General features: G+C 47.9%; 2 protein-coding genes across 3 annotated transcripts; one reads left to right on the forward strand and one right to left on the reverse strand.

The window, feature by feature from the left end:
* Positions 1-8,491: 8,491 nt before the first annotated feature.
* Positions 8,492-12,614, forward strand: LOC133891899 (uncharacterized). Of its 2 annotated transcripts, none has more exons than XM_062332606.1 (12): positions 8,492-8,664; positions 9,153-9,336; positions 9,415-9,477; positions 9,566-9,668; positions 9,769-9,873; positions 9,957-10,030; positions 10,106-10,235; positions 10,413-10,485; positions 11,051-11,242; positions 11,593-11,713; positions 11,788-12,012; positions 12,086-12,614. In XM_062332606.1, exons 1-12 carry the CDS (start codon positions 8,585-8,587, stop codon positions 12,164-12,166), a joined length of 1,431 nt encoding a protein of 476 aa, XP_062188590.1. In that variant the 5' UTR covers positions 8,492-8,584; the 3' UTR covers positions 12,167-12,614. The 2 variants fall into 2 exon arrangements, with proteins under 2 accessions (XP_062188590.1, XP_062188598.1); XM_062332614.1 differs by having other exon boundaries at positions 8,654-8,761.
* A 423-nt stretch (positions 12,615-13,037) lies between these two features.
* On the reverse strand, positions 13,038-14,555 carry LOC133891913 (uncharacterized). The gene is made up of 2 exons (XM_062332626.1): positions 13,758-14,555; positions 13,038-13,655 (listed from the first exon to the last, which is right to left on the reverse strand). Exons 1-2 carry the CDS (start codon positions 14,538-14,540, stop codon positions 13,209-13,211), a joined length of 1,230 nt encoding a protein of 409 aa, XP_062188610.1. The 5' UTR covers positions 14,541-14,555; the 3' UTR covers positions 13,038-13,208.
* Between the last annotated feature and the right edge of the window lie 2,111 nt (positions 14,556-16,666).

Consider the following 16,666-nt stretch of genomic DNA (forward strand, 5'->3'; position numbering starts at 1 on the left):
GTGTAGGTCGAACTCCGCCAGCTCTACTGCCCATTTGACAACGCGCCCGGTGCCTTCCCGGTTCCGGAGAATGGGTCCCAGTGGATAAGTGGTAACCACCGAGATGTTGTGCGCCTAGAAGTAGTGGCGCAGCTTCCGGGAGGCGACGAGCACGGCATAGAGTAGCTTTTGCGCCTGGGGATATCTTGTCTTGGCTTCCCGGAGGACTTCGCTGACGAAGTACACCGGTCGCTGCACCCGGCGAGCCCGGACGGTGGCTCCACCCGGGGGGCTACTGCAGCCCCCAGGGTTGGCGGCACGGTCGGGGCTGGCCGGGCACTCGGGCTCGACTCCTTGGCTGGGAAGAGCAGTGTGCTCGGGCTCGACCCCTTGCCCAGGGGGAGCCACGAGGACAAGTGAGTGGTCGGGGGCCTCTGGGAGCTGGGACCCAGCACCCGGCCCCAAACACTCGTCGCGCTCCACCACCAGTACTACGCTCAAAACCTGAGGAGTGGCCGAAACGTAGAGTAGTAGGGGCTCACCTTGAAAGGGAGCCACCAACACGGGTGGCGAAGTAAGGTACTTCTTTAAGTCGCGGAAGGCCTGCTCGGCCTCCGGCGTCCAGTCAAAACGACCGGATTTCTTCAAAAGCTTGAAGAGGGGGAGCCCTCGCTCCCCGAGCTTGGAGATGAAGCGCCCGAGGGCTGCCATGCAGCCGGCGAGGCGCTGGACCTCCTTGAGTCGAACTGGGGGTCGCATCTGCTCAATGGCCCGGATCTTCTCTGGATTGACCTCGATCCCTCGGCCAGAGACCAAGAAACCAAGGAGCTTGCCCGCCGGCACCCCGAAGACACATTTCTCCGGGTTGAGCTTGAGGCGGGTAGAGCGGAGACTGTTGAAAGTCTCGGCAAGGTCCTCGAGCAGGGTGGCGCGGTCTCGAGTTTTGACCACGAGATCGTCGATGTAAGCCTCGACGTTGCGGCCAACCTGCGAGTTAAGAGTGATACGAATAGCGCGCTGGAAAGAGGATCCAGCGTTGCGCAGGCCGAAAGGCATTGACATGTAGCAATAAGTCCCCACCGGGGTGGTAAAAGCAGTTTTTTCCTCGTCCCCTATGGCCATGCGAATCTGGTGATACCCAGAGTTTGCATCTAGGAAGCATAAAAGATCACATCCCGCAGTAGAATCTATAATTTGATCAATGCGAGGTAAGGGGAAGGGATCTTTAGGGCAAGCCTTGTTAAGATCGGTGTAGTCCACGCACATGCGGAGCTTGCCGTTGGCCTTCAGGACGATGACTGGGTTTGCTAGCCAGTCGGGGTGGAGGACTTCTCGGATGAATCCGGCGTTGAGGAGCTTGCTAACCTGCTCGCGGATGAACTCCTGGCGCTCTGGTGCCTGCCGCCGGACCTTCTGCTTCACCGGGCGGGCGTCCGGACGCACGGCCAAGTGATGCTCGATCACCTCCCTAGGGATCCCGGGCATGTCGGACGGTTGCCAGGCAAACACGTCTACGTTAGCCCGGAGGAAGGCGACGAGCGCGCTTTCCTATTTGCTGCCCAGGTCGCCGCCGATACGGACAACCTGGGTAGCGTTTTCGCCCACCACGACCTCCTTCGTTGGAACAGAGGTGTCGGCGGCGAGTCGGGGTCTGGATGAAGAGGGTCCCGGGCCCCCTGTAGAGCCATCGACCTCGGCCTGTGCTGAGACCAGAGCCATGTATGATTGTTCAGCGCAGGAAACGGCGCCGCCAGAGTCAGCGATCACAGAGATAGAGCCTGCGGGGCCGGGCATCTTAACAGTAAGGTATGCATAATGCACGGCCATCATAAACTTGGCAAGCGTCGGACGCCCGAGGATGGCGTTGTAGGGGAGAGGGAGCTCTGTGACATCGAAGAGGACGCACTCCGTGCGGAAGTTGTCCCGGCTCCTGAACGTGACAGGCAACTCAACCTGCCCGAGGGGCAGGGAGTGCCCAGGGGTCACTCCACAGAAAGGGAGCGACGGCTTTAGGCGTCGGGAAGACACTTGTAGCTTCTCAAAAGCCTCCTTAGAAAGGAGGTTGAGGCCAGCACCACCGTCGATCAGCACCCTGCCGACCTTGACATTGCAGACAGTGGGGGACACTACCAAAGGTAGTCGCCCCACGGCTGCAGTACTGGCGGGGTGATCAGCCATGCTGAATGTGATCGAAGTATCCGACCACCTTAGGGGCCTTGTGGCCTCCTCGCTTGGGGTTGCCGAGCACACCTCGCGTCGCATGACCTTGATGCCACGGCGCGAGGAAGGCGTATACGCGCCCCCGTCGATGAAGGCGACGGTGTGCTCGGGCTCCTGGAAGCCGAGCTCGGCGTTGTTGGGGGCGACCTCAGTATCGCCTCCTCCACGGAACTCGTCGAGCTCCCTCTGGAGCTGCTCCACGAGTCCTTTGACCGTACGACACTCCGTGAGGTCGTGCCATCTGGTCAGGTGTATGGGACACCATTTACCTGGCTCGGGCCCCGCGGGAGCGGGGGCCCTCGCTGGAACGGGAGCTCGGCCAGGGGCCGGGGCTCTCGCTGGAGCTGGCGCCCTTGCTGGAGCCGGGGCCCTCGTAGGCATGGAGGCCCGAGGAGGAGCCCGAGCAGGGGCCCTGACGGGGCGTCGATCAACACCCGGCCGACGCTCTTGCCGGTGATCGGGCTCTTGCGGCACCCTGTGAGCGGGGACCTGGGTTGGCTCAACGGGAGCGGCCTCGCGCTTCCTTCTCTTTTTCTTTTCCCGCTTGTCGGAGCGGGAAGAACTCGGCTGGTCGGAGGCGGGGCGAGGAGCATGCCACGCCCTGGCCTCCGCAGCCATGGCGCACTTATCGGCCAGTGCGAAGAGTTCCGCAGTGGTCTCGATCTCGTGCATACCTAGCTTTTCGAGCATCCGCTCATCGCGGACGCCCTGCCGGAAAGCAACAATAACAGCGTGGGGGGCCACTCGCGGAATGGTGTTGCGAACCTGGCTGAAACGCTGTATAAAGCACCGTAGCGTCTCCCCTTCCTGCTGTTGGACGGCGTGGAGGTCGCACTCCAAACCGAGACGCGTAAACGTGCCCTGAAAGTTGGCCACGAACTGGTGGCACAGGTCATCTCAGGAGCCGATAGACCCTGGGGGTAAGTTCATAAGCCAAGAGCGGGCGGAGCCCCTCAGGGCAACATGAAAGTAGTTTGAGATCACCTTTTCGCTGCCTCCGGCCGCTTGGACAGCCGTTGTGTAGATCTGGAGGAACTCGATGGGGTCGATGGACCCGTCGTACTTCTCCAGCAACTCGGGGCGGAACTTGGAAGGCCACCTGACCCGGCGGAGCTCGGTGGTGAAAGCACGGCAACCGGTGCCGTACCCCGCAGCGCGAGCAGGGGTCCTCGGTGGCGAGTAGCGGCGAGCCGGGGATCCCCGGTGGCCGTGGGCCGGGAGAGAGGAAGCCTGGTCCTCTGCCCCGACCCCCTGCCGGGTCTCCCGCTGACGTTCGAGAGTAACTCGGGCATCCTCGTGGCCCCTCCGCTCGTCAAGGTGCAAACGAAGGTCCTGGGCTTCAGATGCGACCAGGGGGACGGCACTCCACCTGGAGACCCCTCGGCCCACGCGGGTATTGCCCGTTGAGGAGCCAGCTCTGGCGGCACCATGCCGGGAAGTGGTGCGAGGACTCCCGGTCTGCACCTGGCGACGAGCAGTGCCGACCAAAGCGACGATATCTTGTACCCACCGGCCTTCCGGAGTGTTCGGCGTGGCCTTAACGGGCGGGTGCCTAAGGAGAGCATGTGCTGCAAGCAGCGCGCTCCCTGGGCTAGCCTCGCTAAAAGCGAGCCCGCGTCGTGGTGGCACCCGGCGCGGTCCAGAGGCGGACCGGGCGGCCGGGGTCCCGACCACCTGCTGGGGGTCGGAAAGTGCATCGGCAGCGGCGGCGGCGGCCCTGATGGGCCCAACGCCTTGATCCCCTTGAGCGGGAAAAAACGCGCACGTGGATGGTGGATGTTGCTGGTACGCAGCAGCGACTGGGCCTCCTCTGGCATCGGGCAGCGCCCCGTCACTGGAAGTGGAGCCGGAACGCTGGAGGCGATGCCCACCGGCCATCTTTTCCTGCGGAAAAAAGCGAAACAAACAAATCCAGGGATATTCCCCCCTACCTGGCGCGCCAGCTGTCGGAGGGTGAACTCCTGTCGCAGGGATCCCGAGAGACCCCCTTTTAGAGATTCGGCCGGGGGGATGATCCTGAACGAGTTTGTTTTGGGAAATAAGCGGAAAACGAAAATAAATGCAGTGGCTGGTGGGAGATGATCGTCCTAGTGCGAGAAAGATGGGTGCACCGGGGTTTAGACAGGTTCGGGCCGCACGGGGGCGTAACACCCTACTCCTGTGTGAGTGTTATATCTGCCCTTGAAGGGAATTCTTCAATGATGTATCTGGTTACAAGAGAGAGCCACTTACTGAGAGTTTGAGGCTCTCGTGTTCTAGCTTGGCTTGAGCTGGTTTGAGCGTCTGCGTCCTCTTCTTCACACACCTTTTACGTGTTCTCCATCCTTTCCTTTTATAGGCGCGCCGACCTCAACATATCCTGAATGGGAAAGAGGGGATGCGAATGCCAAGGTGCCACAGAGAAAGGCGTAATCATTTCGTTTTGGCGAAGTGACAGGGGCGGTGGAGAAATGCGGCGCGCATCCGACCACTCGTCACTGTGGAAGCCCTCGGGCGCCATAAAGGGGGCCCACCGGGCAGCCTCAGAGGTGCCCGGTGCGCCCACCCTGTCTTGTCTTTCTGCCAGGGCAGGGTGGCGGGCGGAGCGCTTCGATTCTGGCAACGTTATCCCGAGGCACTCGGATGAAACGGGACGGGACCTGTGCATTTAATGGACCCACGCCCCCCTGCCAGGGCATGGCAGGGTCTGACACTGGGGCGTGGGCAGCTGAGAATGTCAGGATGTCAGGATGTCAGGCCGCGCGTGCCTATTAAATGTGGCATTAGGCCTTTGACTGGCTGACACCCCGACGATGGGACCCTTCGGGTCGTCGAATGATCTTGCGCGAACCTTCGGGGAACCGGGTCCTCGGGGGCCGCCACGCGCAGCCCCGAGCACTCTCTCCCGAGGACTTCGGTGAGACCTTCGGGGAACCGAGTCCTCGGGGGCTGCCACGTGCAGCCCCGAGCACTCTCTCCCGAGCACTTCGGTGGGACCTTCGGGGAACCGAGTCCTCGGGGGCTGCCACGTGCAGCCCCGAGCACTCTCTCCCGAGCACTCTCAAGGTCATGGTTGAGGCACTTGATAATTCCCAATCTGATCACACTCCATTATTACTCAATGCCAGGGTTGCCTCCTTTCATGGTAAAAAACATCTCTTCAAATTTGAATTGGGGTGGTTGATCCGTGAAGGATTTCACGAAATGGTAACCAACATTTGGCACCCAGAGCAGTGAGGTAATAATTCTCTTGAAAGATGGCAAAACAAAATCAGAACGCTGCGACAATATTTGAGGGGCTGGGCTAAACATACCTTTGGCATTCTCAAAAAGGAGAAGAAACAGCTAACAATGAAAATAGATGAGCTTGATAACAAGGTGGAGCAAAATCCTTTAACGCCTAATGCGATAGCTTTCAAACATTATCTTAACAAAAGGTTAGCTGACATTCTTAGAGAAGAAGAGCTCAAATGGTATCAACGGGATAAGGTCCAAGAGCTACTAGAGGGAGATGATAATACTAAATATTTCCAATTAGTAGCTAGTGGGAAAAGTAGGAAGAAGAGAATTTTATAAACTGAAACAAGACGAGGGTGTTATTATTGGAGATGCCAACCTCAAAAAATATATCACAAAGTACTAGAAGGGCTTGTTTAGCAAACCTAAATATAATAATTTTGTAATGGATGAGTCAATAAGACATGATATTACTCAAGTTAGTGATAGTGAAAATGAGATACTAATGGCACCTTTCGTGGAGGATGAGATACGAAGGGCAATATTTAAAATGGAGCATAATAAAGCTCCTGGCCTAGATAGTTTCCCGACTGAATTTTACCAAGTCTTTTGAGAAGTCATTAAAAACGATCTTTTGGAAATGTTTAGAGACTTTCACGCTGGAGATTTCTCTCTCTTCAGCTTGAATTTTGGCATGATTACACTTCTCCCTAAAAAAAGTACTGCTTTGAAAATACAAGAGTACCATCCTATATGCCTCCTTAATGTCAGCTTTAAAATATTTACCAAAGTAGTTACTAATCGTATAAATACTGTGGCTGCAAAAATAATCCATCCTACGCAAACAACCTTCATGACTGATTGTAATATAATGGAAAGGGTCATAATACTCTATAAGACCATCCATGAATTGCATAGGAAAAAGCAGAATGGAGTGATTCTTAAGATCGATTTCGAAAAGGTATATGATAAAGTCAAATGGTTCTTTCTACAACAGAATCTGAGAATGAAAGGATTTTCAGCACAATGGTGTGTCTGGATCCAAAATATTATGTCTGGAGGACATGTAGGAATTAAGGTCAATGATGAAGTTGTACTTTATTTTCAAACTCACAAAGGACTTAGATAGGATGATCCCCTCTCGCCTATTCTCTTCAATATTGTGGCTGATATGCTAGCAATACTAATAGCAAGAGCAAAAGAGGATGGACTGATCGTTGGAGTTGCCCCATACCTTGTGGATGATGGTCTATCAATTCTGCAATATACAGATGATATTATCATCTTTATGGATCATGATCTCGAAAAGGCTAAAAATATGAAGCTCATACTTTGTGTGTTTGAACAACTCTCGGGTTTGAAGATAAACTTTAATAAAAGTGAATTGTTCTGTTATGGTGACGCTAAAGAATGGGAGGACCAATACGCGTAATTATTTGGTTGTGATATTGGCCAATTACCCTTTCAATACCTCGGTATTCCAATGATGCATAGGAAACTAAGGAATATAGATCGGAAAGAGGTCGAAGAGAGGTTCGAGAAGAAATTAAGTAGTTGGAAGGGGAAACTTATATCTGTAGGGGGCAAATTAGTGCTCATCAACTCAGTCTTAAGTTGTCTTCCTATTTTCATGATGTCATTCTTTCAAATTCCACAGGGTGTGCTTAAAAGATTGGACTATTTTTGATCCAGAATTTTTTGGCAAGGGGATAACAACAGGAAGAAATATAGACTTGCTAGATTGATATTCTATGCCAGCCAAAAGACCAGGGAGGCCTTGGCATTGTCGATCTCTCGGTTAATAATATATGCCTCGTTAGCAAATGGCTTTATCGGCTACTAAATGAGGATGGAGTTTGGCAAAGAATGCTTAGAAACAAATATCTCTGTGGTAAAACACTCACCGAGGCGGAAGGGAAACCAGATGATTCTCATTTCTGGTTAGAGCTTATGAAAGTTAAAAATGACTTTCTTAACTGGGCTTCTTTCCATGTTCAAAATGGCTGCCAGACTAGATTCTGGAATGATACATGGTTAGGCGCTGCTCCTCTCAGTGTGCAATATTCGACATTGTATAATATGGTTCGAAGGAGACAAGCCACAGTGGCGGATATTATGCGATCGTTACCATCAAACCCCTCCTTTCGCAGACCTATTGTAGGGGATAAAGTAATTGCTTGGTAACATATGGTGTCAAAAATTGCTTTAGTTTAATTATATAATGAACAAGATATTTTTAGGTGAGATTTGCATGCACATAGGATATTCTCAGTTCAATCCATGTACAAGTAAATGATTTCTCGACCTATCATTAGCAATGCCTAAGGTTTGTCGAAACTCAAGATTCCTCTTAAGATTAAGGTTTTCTTGTGGTAGTTAGATAGATGTGTTCTTTTAACCAAGTATAATCTTATCAAAAGAAACTAGGATGGAAACCAAAAGTTCTATTTTTGCAATCATAATGAAATCATCAATCACCTTTTCTTTCAATGCTATTTTGCTAGAACATGTTGGCAAATTATCTCTATTGCCTTAGGTATTAACAACCTAGTAGTACGGGTCACATTATGAGTAGTTGGCTAAGAAAAAAGGGAGCGAGAACTAAGAACAAGATGCTAGTTGGGGTAGCGACCATCTTTTGATCAATATGGCTATGCCGAAATAATATAATATTCAATCATATTCCTAATATATCTTTTTTACAAGCAATTTTTAGGAGACCTATTTGTTACGGTTATAGAGATTGCTACGGAGGAATGATCAAAGGGAAGACTTTTTGAAGTCTCTCACGTTTTGGAGGTTCTAGAGATTGCTATAGATGACGGCTTAATTACAGAATAAGTGGATAAGTCTTATAATGAAACTATATAATAATAAATAAGAGTCTCTTCGTATCGGAGGATGCATAAATTTTTTTGTTTTCTATCTGGTCGTTTAAATCGTTTAGAATGAGACTCTCTAATAATTAGAGGCAGTATGCATTGGATGTTGTAAAAGGTCGGAATTAATTTTTTTATTTAAAAATGATAAATAATTAAATAATCCCTCCTCTAGTGATCGGTCAATTTCCTCAGATTCCTCTAACGGAGCGGCGCGGCGAGGCAAAGGCAATAATATACTCTACTATCTCCCCGAGCGCAGCCAAACCTCCCGCCCCACCAGCGATGCGATGGTGATGGACGAGCCCCTCGACTTCGAGAAGGAGGAGGACCCCCTCCTTCCCGCCCCGCGCCCCCGCCCCGCCAAGAGGTACCTCCGCCTCTCTTCGACTCCGTTTTTTTTTGTCCGCCCCGATGTGCCATGGGGGGATTTGGGCGGAGACATGCGGACGACAACGTTCGGTTAGGTACCGTGCTTTTCGGGGCTTTTGGGTTCTCGGCGTTGGTGGGGTTCGAGTGGTGAATTCGCTAGCTGGTTGCTGCGATTTTGTGCGCACGTGTGTTAGGGTTTTAGTGGAGGCTGTGAAATGGCTCTGTAGGTCATTATGGATCTATCGAACGGGCAGCACCACCCAGATTAGATACAACAGCCCTTAATCAAACTATTACTCTGAAACATGTTGTGCCAAATGCAGTATTTTTTTTCGGATTAGTAGGATTTGATGGCTTGACGCCCTTGTGGCGTGTAGGGGGCAATGCAAAAGTTTGCCCCCAAGGTGTGCAGTGGCGTCTATCGATGTTAGGTAGTGTGGCCACTTCTGCGATTTAGCAAGCCTACTGAGGTCAATTTATTTGCAGGAAGAAGGTTATCGGCCTCGACGATCTTTTACTCGATTACTTAGAGACTGGTAAAGATGATCTCAAAGTTAAGGCTGGTAAGTCTAAGCACGTCCCCAAAGGTTATAGTTCAGATGACGAAGACAAGCAAGTCAGGGAGGAGGAGATTAAGTTATGCAAATTTGTTGAGGATTGTGAGGAACAGGTAATTGTCAGATCACATCTTCTTCATTTCCTTTTTTTTTGGGCAAGTTTCTGTTTTTATTTCTTCTTGGGCTTGCAGGCGAAAGAGATGGATGCTAGAGATGATGTCCCCCCATGGGGTCAAAGGGTTTTTGGCTGCCAGGTCAAATGACCCTACCTTTATCCAGTTTATCTTGGGAGCCCCAGATAGTTTTCCTTTTTGTTTTTTGACTGCTAAATTATACTTACAGAAACCCCCCTCAATTCTTAGCGATACAGGAGTTGAAAATTGTCAACTTCTGCAATCATTCTGTGCGAATGAGCAGTTGGGCTTTGATCTAGAGATTGCACAAGGTACGATCTGCTGCCTTTTGTCTCTCTTTATCTCTTGTTCCAGATTTTGGTCCTGTCGCCTGCAGATAATTTCAGCATCTTTCCCATGTTATTTTCGTAGGAGAGGGGTTCCTTGAAGGCATGCTGATGGATGGATGGCTTCTGAAGTTGGTTCATATATATGGTTCTGTTGAAGACTCTATTGCATCGTGGACACTAACCAAGCGTAAGAATTAGTTTCTATTCGTTTTGTTCATATCATAATCGGTTCCCTTATTATATTGTATGCTTATTACCACCACCTGTCAGTGCTGTATTCATCCAATAAGAAGTTACAACATTCTGCAACCTACTTTTGGGATAGTGTTCTTTCCCTAGACGAGGTAACAGAATCATAAAGTGTGTATTTTTGTCTCTCCCTTTGAAACTTCAACATATAATTCCTTTATTGATTGCAGGCTGATAAACTGGTGGTCGAACTTGGGTATTTTCCAAACTACTCTGTTCTGAAGTGTGCTATACAGCGCTACGGATATCTATTTGATACTCCTGGCACTAAAGCTTCAACCTCTGAAAGTGTGGCTGCAGGTTGGTTCCGTACAGGTTTTTATTCTGTTATCAATTAGTTGTCGCTTATGTGCTATGCACTCATTTTGAGTTACTAGCCTTAGAATGGTGAACACTCTGAAATATTCATCTCAATTTGTTAACTACATCCCAGTAGCTTGCAAATTCGGAATTAAGCTTATGGTTATTCATTGCCAGATAGTTCGGATGATGGTCCACCTCAAAACATCATTGCATGGTTAAGACTTGTATCTGCTTGCTGCAAAATCAGGTACCAAAATTTTGCTACAGTGAATATTGTTACCAAATAGTTCTGCTTGCTGTTCACCTGTAAAACCTTAACTGATAGACACCAATATAATATTAACATAAGGAGGTTTGCTTTAATTCAATATTTACTTATGAAATTCAAAGCATACTCTTTTTGGTGTTTTGTGTTATCAAGTTCTGCCTGCAATAGAATGTCCAGCCTGATACTTGCATTGATAGAAGATGTCTATATTTTTGTCTGACATTATGATGCCCTCCCTAAAATGATATTAATCTCTGCCTGGGGCGGAATCTGTTGCTATTGTTTCATGATAACATGCTAGGACTGTCCCAGTTGTACTAATCTAGTGACATTTCATGATTCTTTCTTCTTTGTTCCAAACTTGCGATGTGGCTGTATTGTACTATTATTCATAACTGTGATAATGTTACGTTTTTGCAATGACAATTGGCATTTTCGTGCTAATTTAATCTGCAAAATATGATAAATATTGTGATGTTAACCATGATTTGAATTTGTTTACCGAGTTTATTCCGTTTTAACCTTCCACTTGTTTAATGTTCAGAAAAGTGCGCTCTATCTTCTCACCTTCTGAGGCAGAAGAACTCCTTGTTATTGTGATTTCCCTCTTTTTGGACCGTGGACTTGAAGGGCTGCTGCTTATTTTGGGAGACTGCCTGAATTCACTTGTCTTATACTTCAATACGAGTGAGTGGGAAAGTAGTTGTGTGATGGTGGCTGAATCAATCGCACAGAGGTAAAATTTTCAGAGGTTCCTGATTGCCTGCTATAAATTTGCGACTAATTTACTGTTCATCGTATATCCTTTTCCAACTCAGGAAGCGCTGGAGTAGTTAAATAAATAAGTTAGAGACTGACTAGGAGTTATTGCTTATCTGCAATTTGTACCACAGATGAATTTCGTTAGCTCAGTATGCCTGAATTTAGGATTTAGGATCTAAGCTTCTCTATTACATCCTGGGCATGATGAAGTTGCATATACAGTATCAAATTCTGATGTTTTGTTGAAGAAATTGCCTGGAATCTTTCACGTGGTTTTCTCTTTATGATGCGTGCCTTTGTAAAGTCAATTTCGTAATATCGCAGGGTCACTATGGACCTTAATTGTTTAAGGGTTGTTGACTGCATTGCTGGGACCAGTAACCGCAGCAAGTTCCTAAGGAGTCAGCTGGCACTTCAGCTGCTCAAGATTAGCTTTGGTCTTAAGGTAAGCATGAGCTTTTGTTGTCGATATGTATAGCCTTTTGGTTAGTGCAATGACTGTTTGCGCTGCATATTTAGGTGGCAAACGTTGAAAAGATCTTGAAGTTAATCGTGTCCATCAATGTGAAGGAGAAAGAATGCGACTTTTTCAGGCTTTATGTATATCTTGTTTTGATGGACAACTTACTCTTCTCAAGTGACGCATTTAGAGATAAGACTGTGATTGTTGATTCATGGCGTAATTATCTGCGGAACTGCTCGACGCAAATTGGATGCACAGACTGGAGATTCTATGCTCCAAAGGTACAAAATGTGCTTGCTGTGAGTTTATGCTTCCTTTTCTTCACCTTATGCTAGAACATGTTGTTTCATGCAGGCCCGAAACAAGGCTTCATATCTTCTTCAAGGTGTAATCTTAAAAAGGCCCGCTGATGATGGTAACATTTTTGCTAGGTGATGTTACTGCTGAAAGGCAGAGTATCTATCTATAGCAGTAGTAGTACCCCCCCCCCCCCTCCCCCTTCCGGAACCATTAGCTGTAGGAAATATAGCCGTGTTTCCTGTGGAAGGGCGAAACACTCATAGCTTGTTTATGGTACCAGATGGTTAACCATGCCAGCTTTGTATAGTATATTTTGCGTCACTGGATGCTGCATCTTTTTTGTGTCAGCTGAGCTCACCATCTGGTAAGGAGTGGATGCATCGGAGGCCATGAAGCGCAGGCTGTATGCATCGGAGGATGCAAAAAGCCGGAACTCTTTCCATTATCTAAAAAATCTGGTAAGGAGCGTGTGTGCAGCTGCATCGTGCACCAGATGAGCCCATAGGTGATGCCACTTGACTGGTGGCAGACACTGATTGAACTTGCGCAGCAAATTATTTACTATCCATATTGGAATTGTGTAGTTTGTTGTACATTATCCTCAGCTTCCAATAGTTGTGTTTATAACTCAACTTGTAAGTCGCGCTAATATATATGCCAGCTCTGCCAGAGCACATCAGAATGCGTAGATTGGATGTATGGGCCAGGTTCAGACAATGGTTACAAGATATGAATGTGCTTGGGCCGATCTGAGCCGTCGATTGATTCCTCCCTGTGGTTCTGCGATGGCTGAAAAATAAAACAAGTCGGGCGCAATCAGTGCCGAGTTGATGGTCATCTGACCTGCTGACCTGCTGACCTGATAATGCATATGCATGGCATGGCATGTTACTGGCCAGATTCCAAACATTGTTTTTGGACTTGCCTGGTGGCAGCCAGATGGCGGTGCACATGGACGAGACAGCCAGGTTAGGTATGCGTAAAAAAATGAAATAAATTAATGACGTCGTGGAGCAAAAGAATACGATGTTGTTGAGGAATTGATCAAAAGGAACAACCGCACTGCACAGCTACCCAAGTATGTATCCTTGTGAAATTTGAAGAAAGACAAGTCCAAGGTAACAAAATTGAAGTAGTATAATTTTGCTTTGGATTTGTGGTGTAGGGCGGGGGCATCTTAACGCTCTTGTCGGACGTTGCACGCGACGGCCTGCGCCCACATCCGGAGCTGGTCCTTCATCTCCGCCGCGGACTGCACCCTTATCAACGCCGGGGGCGCCGACCGCTGCACGTGCTGCCACGCCTCCGACAGGTACGGCCGCCGCACGATGCCTTTGTCCACGCTGCTTCTGCGGGGGCTCTTGGTCTTGTTGGCCTCGCCGCGGAGGCCCGGGAGCACGTCGGTCAGGTTCCCCCTGAGCTCCTCCTTGTCGAAGACGAAGCCCAGGTCCTTGAACCCCTGCACCTCGATCCACTCCAGGTCGCTCGAGCTCTTCCATTTGCTGTCCTGGAACGCGCTCTTGGACCGGACGACCACGGCCTGCTCATTGGCCCTCAAGGATTGGACCTCGCGCCGCGGCTCTCGCCCTTCACTGCCGCCGGACGTCCTCGGCGTTCGCTCAGTCTGCAATGAATCAGTTAAATTCCCAGCTGACAGCATTTGATCATTCAAGATCGACAGCGCCTGAGCTTGACTGCTACAAACGGCCATGGCTTGGTAGCGTACCTTAGTGGGCGTGGCCGAACGGCAGTGCCTCTCCAGCGTGCTGTACGAGTGCCTGAGCCTGGACATGCTCGGCCTGGACTTGGTGGCCGACTCCTGGTGGCGGCCGTCGTCGTGGTCCATCGCTGACGACGGGACGGGCATGGACGGCGCCCGGTGCAGCTCCGACCGGACGCCCCCCTGGGCGATCCTGGTGCGCAGGACGCCCTCGTAAATGGAGCTCCAGTTGAGGTCGTCGTCGTCCACCTCCCCTTGTTGATTATGATCTTGTTCCACCAGGTCGTCATCGTCATCCTTGGGCATCTCCATCATCCCGACGCGAGGCGACGGGAGCGACGGCGTCCGCAGGAGCCTCCGGCACCCCGAGCCCGGTCCCTCCTTACCTCCTCCTCCCTGTTGACCCTTGCTCATCCGGCCTTGGCTGATGGAGGTGGACGACGACCTGGGCAGCGGCGGCTTACTCCCGCCCTTGCCGTTGTTGTTCTTGACGAGGGTGTTGCTGAAGAACCAGTGCTCGTCCAGCAGGTCCAGGGCCGCTGCCTGCCCCCGGGCGTCCCCTGGTTCATGCTGCTGCGACAAGCAGCTCATGATCGATTGCGTGTGCGTGGAGACAGAGAGGCGATCGGCCGGCGAATAAGGATTGGATTGGGGTAGGGGGCGGGGCGGGGCGTGGCGTGGCGTGGCGCAGCGATTGTCTGTCTTGTCTCGCGGTGGCGAATAAGGATAGGACGGGCTTGCAGTTGCTCCTCTTTCTGGTTTTCTTGCCTTGGGTTGGCTTGTGGACATGATTGATTGGAATATGATTAATTGTATGAGGAGGAGGCATCTATTACTTAGCATTGGTTAGTATTATTCTTCCTTTTCTCATTAATTAATTTGCAGCTGATAGTGCTACTCAATTGCAAGGTTTGACTACGAATTACTTACTCTGATCTTAAATATAAATCTATTAGGATATCGATGCTCTGATTAATAACATCTATATAAATATATTATTCCAAACAAAATATGTTATGTATTATGAAAATATTTTTTATGATGAATTTGTAGTAATTTCAATCTTATGTTGGCAATCTATATAATTTTTTAAGCTATTGATGGTGAAAGTAAAAAATATATTTGACTTAGAACAAATCTAAATGGACTTATTATTTAGAATTAGAGGTTGTACGATTAGTTTGGAATGATAATGTAAGGTTACTTGAGCAAGAAGAGGTGACATAATCAATCAGTAATACGTCAATCAAACCCTGACAGCTAAGTTACTTAAGATGTATCACCATCTATCCATCCATCATGCAAGCATCATTAATTTCTTCCACATTAGTATATTACTCCAAGTTCCATCGATTGGTTGGTTCACATATGTTTGATGTCCAGCTATCTATCGTTGCTAGTGAGGATAAACATGAATTAACCATTTCCAGCTTATCCCCTTGTGCAAGAAAGTAAGAGTAGCTAGCCAATATATCTACTATATATTTGTAGATTATTCACCATTATTGTGAGGTCTATATTTTATCATCTTGATTTAATGATTACGTTCAAAGTGTTCTTCTAAATATTCTATTGAGCATAACATAAGATAATAGGAATATAGACATCTACTGATAGATGTCAGATTATGTCTCCTACTACTGCAAGATCTACATCATATTTGGCGACTATCTTTAATGTGTTAGCTACATAATTTGAGGTCTACACTATGTAATTCAAGTCTCAACTTGACTTTATAAAATTTTACATTATTTTTACAATATTACCATGATGATTTTTAATTTACCAACAATAACTTAATCAAATCTATGATCAAATCCATATTGGATACAACATGGACTCATGCTTAATGGTCACAATTATTCAATATGGGTTATTGACATCGAGGTTAGTCTTGCATCCTGCGGAATAGTAGCGATATTCCAACCTTCTCAAGAGGGAGATCTACCACTAACAGATCAAGTTAAATATGAAGCTTTATACATCATAAGACACCATATCTATTCGGATCTCAAATCTGAGTATCTGATGGAATAGAATCCAAGCACTCTATGGCTAGTTTTAAAATAAGATATGAACAACAAAAGACAGTCATTCTACCTGATGCAATTCATGAATAGACACATCTCCGACTACTGGATTTCAAATCCGCTGGAGATTACAATCATAATGTTCATAAGCTCTTCTCAAAATTATGTTTTTGCAAAAAAGAACCTACATATACGGAAGAATAAGGAAAGCTTTATCTTCTATGCTTCCTACATGATGTTACAGCAATATTACCGTGCAAGAGAATACCAAGTTTATTCTGACTCAATACATGTATTACTTCAAGCCGAATAACATGGCGAATTCCTTCTAAGGAATCATCAGCGTCCAATCGGTGCTGCTACTTTACCTGAAGTACATGCTAATGTCCAGAATAACAACAAGTTCGATGAATCTTTTAGACGCCATCCAAAGAACTTTAATTGTAAATGCAAACACAACAAAAAGCAGAAGCCCTATACACCGGATCAGGAAAAAGATATTTCTAGACCCAAACTTAACAAATCTATTGTTTATCGCAAGTGTGGATGCTACGAGCACTCCACTAAGAAATTTCGCAACATGAGACATTTAGTTGATATGTATTTATGATTTGTGGGACATAACCGACTCCCTCAAGGGTAAAGATTTGAAACACACTTCAATCTTAAAACTGACTCCACCAAGGAGGTTAATTGTTCATACAAGTTCTACAAGAACCAAGTAACAACTAGACTCTTCTGCAACCAGAAGATCCCATGAGCATAAAAAACATGTTTGTCAAATTTGCTTCGCACGACATGTTTGGAGATCTTAAGTAGTCTCCTAATTCCTTAGATACAATGTTATCTCCATCCCATTAAATATTGTAATACAATATTGTATCA

The sequence above is a fragment of the Phragmites australis genome, chromosome 2 (genome assembly GCF_958298935.1).
Source record: "Phragmites australis chromosome 2, lpPhrAust1.1, whole genome shotgun sequence".
Taxonomy (NCBI): Eukaryota; Viridiplantae; Streptophyta; class Magnoliopsida; order Poales; family Poaceae; genus Phragmites; species Phragmites australis.

Excerpts from the sequence above, each read along its gene's own strand:
- LOC133891899 (XM_062332606.1), top strand. The coding sequence starts at position 8,585 with ATGGTGATGGACGAGCCCCTCGACTTCGAGAAGGAGGAGGACCCCCTC. Across the intron at positions 9,337-9,414 it reads TTGAGGATTGTGAGGAACAG|GCGAAAGAGATGGATGCTAG; the intron begins GTAATTGTCAGA and ends TTGGGCTTGCAG. Across the intron at positions 11,243-11,592 it reads GCTGAATCAATCGCACAGAG|GGTCACTATGGACCTTAATT; the intron begins GTAAAATTTTCA and ends GTAATATCGCAG.
- LOC133891913 (XM_062332626.1), bottom strand. The coding sequence starts at position 14,540 with ATGTCCACAAGCCAACCCAAGGCAAGAAAACCAGAAAGAGGAGCAACT. Across the intron at positions 13,656-13,757 it reads GTTCGGCCACGCCCACTAAG|ACTGAGCGAACGCCGAGGAC; the intron begins GTACGCTACCAA and ends GATTCATTGCAG.